We start from the raw sequence: 8,837 nt of genomic DNA, 5'->3' as shown, positions 1-8,837 counted from the left end.
TTACAAAGAAAGGCTGAGAGCATGGGCTTGTTCAGCATGGAGGAGGGAAGGCTTCAGGGAAACCTCATTACAGCCTTCCAACACCTAAAAAGTGGTCCTACAGGAAAATTGAGGAGGAAGTCCTTACCCAGACAGGAATAACTGCTTTAAACTAAACAAAGACAGAATTAGATTAAATATTTGGTAGAAATTCTACACTCTGAGGGTGGTGAGAGACTGGAACATGTTGCCCAGAGAAGGTGTAGATGACTTATCTGTGGAAGCGTGCAAAGCTAGGTTGGATGGAGCTCTGGGCAAGGGGGTTGGAACTAGATGATCATTAAGGTCACTTCCAATCTAAGCCATTCCATGATTCTGTGGCCTGGACTTTCTAGGATCTGCCAACTTTGCTTTCAAGGACATTGAACATTTCTCTCCTTTCGTAGTTCTTTCCTTGGTGTACAAATTTCACTGTAAGAGAAGAGATTGTTGCATTCATGATGATACAAGCTCTGCTGTTAATAAATACTGATTTCTATTAATTTTTAAGTAAAGCGAAACACAGTTGAGATTGTTTTCCATTTCTTTACCCCCAAGAATATAGGATATTTATTTGGTGTGAAAGAGAGCAAGAATTAAGTCCCCTATGTGAGAATACAAGATTTAACAACTTCCAGGGCTATATGTAAAATTCATGAGGCAGTATTGAAGTCCAATAGCAAAACTGATAGCCTATAGCACAGGAAAAAAAAAAAAAAAAAAAGTTCTACAGTCTGAAGAAATTGTAAAAGACACAGAACTACAGAAAATCTTTCACATACAAACATTTTAACATACGTTAAGAGTTCAGTTGGAAGTAAAACTACAGTAGGAGTAGCACAGCTATCACTGGAAGTCTGTGGCTAAGGAATTATATTACATTTTGCCTAAGGGTCAGAGTTGTCCATCATGCCGAAGAAAAAGAGATACAGGAGAATAAAAGAGGATCCAGGCAATGAACTGAACTCTTCCAGTCCTAAAATCCCTCCCAAGTCATGTTTTTGCCTTTTCTGGGACAGCATCATTGAAATTCCTTCAGGTACTGAAGAAGGCTAGAAAGAAGAATTAAAAAGAGAAAAACAACACACAAAGCCTCCACCACAAAGACATCATTCTATTGCATTAATGATTTTCTAATGCAAGAAACTAGTAGACTGAGTCAGAACTTGATTCATTCACCATCAGGACAAGGGCTAATACCAAAGATGACAAATGGAGAATATTCTAAAATGTTTCAGTTAATTCATTTTTGTTTAATTTATTTCTGTAGATGTTACAATTTTGGAAGAAGCCTTGAGATAAAGAAACTCGACAGCTGTTTGGAATACTTGTTCCTGAAGTGTTAGTTTACAAATGAAACCACCACACCATCTTGCTGTCAGATGCTGCATACCACAAGTGGTTATTTTGTCTTTTAAGTGCTCTCAGACCTTCAGAGAAAGGCAAGAAACATGAGGAAGGCCAGACGTTACCCTCTGCTTTTTTCCTGAGCTGCAATTTGTGCTCAGAGTTACAGGTACACGCTGAAGATGACAGGGAAAGCAAGTTCCCTCTTGGTAAGAAGACCAGGCTCCCTCAGAAAGAGAGAGAGAGTATTCCTCAGTGACTGAAACTTTGCTTGGAAGAAGATCTCCAGGAAAGCTCTGGCTCTGTGAGCAGCAAAACAGGGGAGCTTGTGGCTGCCTGCCCCCACACAGCACTTTGAAATTCTAAACTGAGGAGCACCACATAGGTGCCAAGAACTTTTATAGTTACACATTTGGGCTACACGTAGGTGCGTTTGATGGGAAGAAAACCTCTTGTTAAGGCACTTCAGTCTGTTCCTAAAGGGAACTGCCAGCATAGCAGAAATTTTTATACAAAAGATTCATTCAAATGCATCTGTACATATTTATATATAAAGAAACGTGCACCTCAATTTCTGAGGGTAAGGTATCTGATTTCCATTTGCTCCTAACTTAATGGTTATACAGCCACAAATGTTATTTGTTTTCTCCTCATTTAACAGATAGAAAAACATGACTGCATGGAGAAAGTTCAGCAGTGAGCAAGACCCATTTTCCTCCTTCTATCTGGAAGATCTCTTTGGTCTTTACACAGCACGAACCTAGACTTACTCTTATCACTATGCTAAGTACTGTAAGGAAACTAGTTCAATTTAATTATGTTTTAAAGCATTTAATTTGAAGTAAGTGCCTGCCTTGTTAGTGTGGTACTCAGATGTTTTTGAACTGGCATGCTCAAAGAGAAGGAGAGTTTCTATGGAGATTACTAGCTGCAGACTATCGATAGGTTTGTGGTAGAAACCAGAGTTTCCCAAATCATTAACTCATTGTGAGAGCATTTTCCTCCAGACAGAAGCATGGTCTTTAAGCTTCCACTTAAGCCATTAATGATTAATAACAAAGAACAAAACAAGTGTACTAAAATTAATTGAGCTGTGAACAAACATCAGTTTTCTTACCTTTCAAAATTTGGTTAAGAGTAAGGTGTTGCGTTAAGAAACAAAAGCAGCAGTTTCAAGAAGAGTAGTCATGCGATTGATAATAAAGTACAGTGAAAGTGAAAAAACTGTTTCTATCAAGAGCCAGATAGAGCTAGCTATAGCACTGACTTACTGTCATTTATTTCAAGTGGAAATATCTGTCTGCAGTAGGCTTCCAGTATTGTTTTATTTTCTTATGAAAACAAATTACACCAGACTTCTCTTTTCCCCTAGACTTTTATCATTCACCTGTTGAAATTGCAGGAGACATAAAGCATAAACAAATAAGATTGATCTCCTTTCAACTTGTGTTAACAAGGATATAAAAATAACATTCCAAATACCGGGGGGAAAGCATGTGGTCATAAAAAATCCACTTGAAAGGCAAAGAGGTGTTGAATCAACACTTGAAGAGGATATATATTTTTTTTAGATATATAAAACCAGGAAGGCAGTTATATAGTTTTAGTATAAACAGGCACCTCTGAGGCACAGAGAGTATTGTCATGTCTTCTTCAAATTTAATATTTTGCTGATATTGAAATGGATTGTGTCTCACACAGTGTTGAAAAATCTGACAAAGTTCATTCAAAACCTTTCCAAGGTTGAAATAGGAATCTCATGAATTTTCAGTAAAGACCACAAATCTATTAGAACTCTCATTGTGCAGGACAGTGCTAAACAGAGTTTAAGAAAGACTAAAGAGTAGAAACAAAATTTAGACTGGGCATCGTCTAGCTTCTCAACATCTCTTAACTCCCTAGTAGTAGAAAAGAACAAGATATTAACTATCCTAGGGAACGAACAATCCATAGACGAGAGATTGTAAACACTGTGCTTTTTATTAAGTGATTTTCTCTTTGTGTCTTGGTTTGAAGAAAAAGATCATAAAACCCAGGAAGCCACAGCAGAGACAAAGTTAGCAATGTTAAAATAGACTGCCCTACCTTATGCTTAATGCTCACATTAGTTCCTAGTTATTACACGTTTCCTCCCAGCTCCTGCACTCCCAGAGATGAATGTGGTTCAGGATGCCCACGGCAGCCTACAGTGCACTGTTAAAACACCATCATAGCAGATGAAAATTGCAGCTCCATCTGGAAAAAAAAACTGCATACTACTCTTATTTCTTGGGAGAAACTCAGTGTGATATAGAGATATACAAGGACATCACTATACCACCTGTATAGAAACAAAACTGGAACCTATTAGACACAAAACCCTAGCAAGTATATCATGGATGCACCTTGTGAATTCACTGGATTGTACCCACAGACTCAGGGATAGATGACACTTAACCACTGGGTTAACATAGGAGAAATAATCACTAAACACAGAGTAAATGGTCTGTCAAGCTTGTGCTTTGCCTTTCCTTTTATTCCCTTATTGAAGAACAAGATGCACATTTCAGTGTCATTCATTGAACACAGCAGTAAGCTGTAAGTAAGCAGTGGTAAACTAAGACTCCTTGAGCATTTTAGCTGTCTCCATAGAAAAACAGTCTTGAGGCATTTCATATGTTGTTCATCAGGAAGTCTACACATCTTTTATTGTCCTTTCTAGCAAAAAAATCTATTAGCTACATATCAGCTTAACAGGAAATTGTAAGATTGACAAGATTTACAAACATGAGCTCTAAGTTACAGCACAAACTGGTTTAACAAGGCCACTGCACAGGTATTACAACAGAGCTACAAATCTATTATTCATTGTTTTTCTTCACAAGGTACAAACAGATTCATGAAATAGTATCTTGCTCAAGGTGGCTTTCACAGAAATCCCCTGTAGTAGAATTCTATTTAATAAAGTTAAAAAGAAAACTGCATTTTATACCCATTGTTGTAGATTTAGCCCTAAGCAATAATGATTCACACCAAGCAATAGCTTTCCTTACAACAGGAAAATACAGTACTGAATCTGAGCAGTTTTCATGGCTCTGTTCAGATGCAGAGGGGAAAAAAAAAAAAAAAAAAAAAAAAAACAACAACACATTTTTGCTTCTACTAAAAAAAAAAAGTAGTCTAATAGGAACTCCTAATATAAGGAAGAACCCTCAACACTTTGTAGATAGAGTTTAGTAATAGTTGTCATGATATTACATCAAGTCTCCACTAAAAGCTTATTTTCCTCTAGTGTGGCTGTTTACTCTGCATAGCAGAGTTACTGGTGCAATCTGTGACTGATTCTTCCCCCCACTCCAAGGAAAGCAACAACTTGACATTGCAGAGCCACAGCCCTCCACAGCTCACAGATTTTCTGTCAGTTCCTCTACAGGATCAAATATGGTCATGCCCACCTTGCTTCAGAAAGGCTTACTGATATTAAGCTCCCTGCTTAATTCATCTTCAGTCTTTAAAAAGAGCGACCACCCACCCCAAATGACTGACTTGATGCCTGCTGCTACCGTCATCCCTCTGCTCTGGAACAGATGTTTACAACTGCAGTATGACTAGAAGAGTTTCAGAAATGTTTGCTGGTAAGACTAGGTAAGATGCAAGTCACACACAAAAAACACAACTTCAAAGCTCTAGAGAAACACAAGAGAGGAACACACTGAAGTTTACTAAGAGATTACATCAGTGTTTATTTAGCTGACCCTTTTCCTCATAGGCACTGAGAATGTGTTTTCCTGGCAGATATTTTTAAGACGCCCTTCCTTGCAAGTCCAAGCAGACTACTGGCCTAAAGGCCCTGGTTAGGGGCCATTTAGCTGCAATTTTGTGGAACTAAGCAGTCCTTGGATTTCCTCAGAAATCTGTGCGTTCACCTACAGGGAAGAGAGAAATGCCTCACGTTAAAACCGCAGTACACTTGGTATATCAGTAATGTGATCCGGGAGCAATACCAACCTTTTCTGACCATTTTTTCCTCTCTAATAAGCACTGCTCCAGATGACACTTGCCCCTGTCGATGTGGTTCTGCACTGCGGTCTAGTGAGACATTTCAGGTGTTAATATTCTGTATAGCACACACCAGGAAGAGTCTGTCAATTGACAGAACTCCAACCAGCATGCAGTGAGCTGCTGAGCAATCTCCAGGAACAACTTGAGGAATACCAGTTTTCTTACCAAGGCGATGCGTTCCAGGATTGCATCTCCTCTGACAAATCACGTCTGAAGGCAGCGGTGTAGTGCTGCAGATCACAACACTGCAGTGGAAATATAACTACACGAAAAAAAATATTGCAGCATGTACAGGGGAGTCTAGTAAAAATTGGATACGCATAACTCCAAATGAAATTAAGTGAATGCTATTGTATGGCTAGGCTAGTCTTTATGTACTACTCCTAAGGTTATGCCTTGAAGGCAGATAACAGCCCCCATCAGTATCTGGCTAACTGAGCTCCTAGCTCCTCTACAGCATTTGTTGCATGATCTGCTCTACACATTGGGATTGCCAACATGACAAAAAAGAGATTTCTCACCTGCATTTGTAATAGAGTTGTGCCTTGTACAAAGGTGAACACTGTCACTTCAAATCTCTTGAAGTGCTGAGGAAATTTTAGTCTATGGCTGATATTAACTTCATGAGAGACTGTTTTGTAAGAGTCCTCACTATTTTCACACCTTTTGGAAAAAAATAAAAATAAAAGAAAGCAAACATAATCCAAGCCTTCATTTCAGTAAATTCCTTCCACAAGCTATGGATGTGAAATGACAGAGAACTTGTTTTCCTCAGAGCATAGCAGTATGGACAGAGCCCCTCCCATTCAGGGTTCTTGCCTTTGGCCATGGTAATAGTTGCTTCTTAGATGTTCATTAGTGATAGCTGGAAGCACCAGGTGCTTTTGACACCAAAAGCCATAGCTGTTGTGCAGGCACCTTCACGTACTTCAACAGATACAGAGTTAGGACAGAGCAAACCTTCTTAGGCAACTTCTAACCTGTTCCCCATTCCTTCTCGTTAAGGGTAGGGGCCTTGGGCTGAACAGTCATCAGCCATGAGAGGGGTGCTCTTCTTACCCATTTATGAGGATTGGCCATTGTGGAAGACTGTCTTGGCTTCGAGAATTGGTAGCCCAACAGTCTTCCAAGTTCAGTTCCAGTCTTGGGTCTGCAGGCTGGAGCAGTTCAACTTCAAAGTACAGTGCCTCCCTCAGATATTTTACCACAGGATATTCCAGCTCCCGATAGGGCTCAGAATAGGATTTCTCTAGAAGAAATGTTAGAGTTTCCTTTTTACAGGGTAAATATTCACCAATTTCGAGTCACTCAGTTTTTTCATCATCATTCATTCTGATACAGTACCAGAACTGGGAGAGTATTTAAGTGTCAGCAAATAGGGCTGTGATGGCAGAAAATAAGAACTAAGTGAAGAAAGAGATCTGAGGATCCAGAGGAGGAAGTGACAATTCCTTCCATGAAATCCACTGCAATGAGATGTTTGTTCAAAACAACTTCTAGAAAAGCACTGGAAAATGAGAGCAGAGCCATTCCAAACAGGGTGATAGTTTTGTTCAGGCTTCAGTTGCCTCCTCTGCCAGGAGATTACCATGTTGCAGCAGCATTATCAAAGAATCACAGAATGCCCTGAGTTGAAAAAGACCCACAGTGGTCATTTAACTTCAACTCCCCTGCTATGTGCAGGATCGCCAACCAGCAAACCAGGCTGCCCAGAGCCACATCCAGCCTGGCCTTGAATATCTCCAGGGATGGAGCATCCACAGTCTCCCTGGGCAACCTGCTCCAGTGTGTCACCACCCACTGTGTGAAGAACTTCCTCCTAGAAACTGCATCAATGCAGCTTCTTTCTTTGGCACACACTGATCACAATAATCATAAACTAATTCCTCTGCTTAGCCACACTTTAAGGGCTGATACAGAGAGATACCAACCACTACACAAGATAACATGACTACCCCAGCAGAAAACCCACATCTTGGTTGCACATGATATGATCCACTGTAGATTCCTGGCCATTTGTTACATTCTGGAGGCAAAACCTATGAAGCCTTCAAAAAGTCTTTCACTTTGCCCTAGGAGTTATTCAAAAGCACCCCAGACATGGTCTTGAGCAACTGGCTCTGAGTCACCCTGTTGAAGCAGAGTTGAACAAGAAGACAATCAGCAGCTTTTCCAACCCTATCCTTGATAAAAAGCCTGATCAGAAAAAGTTACCTTTAAAAAGCTTTAATGAGAGATCTAAAGAGCCAAAACCTGGCTTAATATTTGATGGAAGGTTCTTCTTATTTTCGTACTTGACATCAGCTGAGTGCTTGATTGTGTAAACGCATACAAACTTTAATCTGAAGGAAAACATTCTGGATTAGATTTTAGAAATGAAAACCACCTTTGACATTCTCCTTCTAGGGAACAGTACTTACTGGTATACTGGTATATCATTTCCAGGTCTGAAATAGAGTACATCATTTTCATATGTTATAGATGTGCTGTTGAACTGAAACATACATACAGTTGATTCTGTCAGCAGAATTTGTACTTAGCATTCACAGAATTAAGTTGCATTAGATGCAACTGGAATTTTAACATTAGATCTTTTGTTCTTTTCTCTCTATTTTCTACTTATATAAATTAAGTCAGTCTAGGCATTCATTAGTGACTACTAATCAGCTTCTACAAAGAAGCTGAGTGTATATTGACAACATAAGCTCACATTCAAGTCTGTTACAGTCAACAATGTCAAACTAAGTTCTGTTTCAGAGAGCATTTCTGGCTCTAAAAGTTGTTTTAACTAAAAAATTCTACCTAACTGAATTTTGCATTCTCAGAACTGGAGTGTAAGTATACTGCTTTTCAGAAGTGACCACTTGTCAGCTGCAACCTTCTTGCAGCTTCTGAATCTCTGCCATTTCTAGTGCTGAACGTATCCCAACAGGAAGTAAATATTACTAAGCCCTTACCTTTCTACTTGTTCCACATGTATTCACATTGAATTTAAAGGTTGCAGACTTCTTTGTCACTAGACTGGGTTTACACTGTTTGTCTCTTAAGACAAGCAGGCTGGTGTCCAGATCTGCAAGTCTTACTAATTTTATTGCAGTAATTACCACAGTGCCATTGGGAAGGCACTCTGAAAGAGAAAAATACATTTTTCAGTACAAATGAGGTTACAAAATGAAGGAGCTGGAAGGCTACAATGAAGTTCTTTATGGACTGCTAGCAAGGCTTTTGGCAGACTGTGAGAGCAAACATCTGAGCAAGACTTTTTAAATGGTGTTTAATTTTAATTTTTCTTTAGCATCTTTACTGTGTGCAATACATGGAATAGTGGTGATTTCACACATTCTTAGAAAGCCTCCTTTCACCGAAAGATTTTTCTAACCAATTTATTTCAGCACAGTCAATCCAAATGAGTATGTTTCTCAATGAAGAGT

General features: G+C 39.2%; 1 protein-coding gene across 1 annotated transcript in view; it reads right to left on the bottom strand.

Moving 5' to 3' along the window:
* Positions 1 to 905: 905 nt before the first annotated feature.
* LOC122161263 overlaps positions 906 to 8,837 on the bottom strand; it is a 15,348-nt gene continuing 7,416 nt past the window's right edge. The window contains exons 14-20 of the mRNA XM_042820563.1: positions 8,364 to 8,533; positions 7,827 to 7,900; positions 7,621 to 7,748; positions 6,466 to 6,655; positions 5,928 to 6,069; positions 5,477 to 5,668; positions 906 to 1,070 (exon numbers count right to left, since the gene is read on the bottom strand). Coding sequence (XP_042676497.1) covers positions 906 to 1,070; positions 5,477 to 5,668; positions 5,928 to 6,069; positions 6,466 to 6,655; positions 7,621 to 7,748; positions 7,827 to 7,900; positions 8,364 to 8,533 — 1,061 coding nt within the window. The remainder of the gene's footprint in view (positions 1,071 to 5,476; positions 5,669 to 5,927; positions 6,070 to 6,465; positions 6,656 to 7,620; positions 7,749 to 7,826; positions 7,901 to 8,363; positions 8,534 to 8,837) is intronic.

Source organism: Centrocercus urophasianus, unplaced genomic scaffold, assembly GCF_019232065.1.
Source record: "Centrocercus urophasianus isolate 14NV4802_14NV808 unplaced genomic scaffold, USGS_Curo_1.0 seq_10, whole genome shotgun sequence".
Lineage (NCBI taxonomy): Eukaryota > Metazoa > Chordata > Aves > Galliformes > Phasianidae > Centrocercus > Centrocercus urophasianus.
This window is presented reverse-complemented; position numbering and strand designations above follow the sequence as displayed.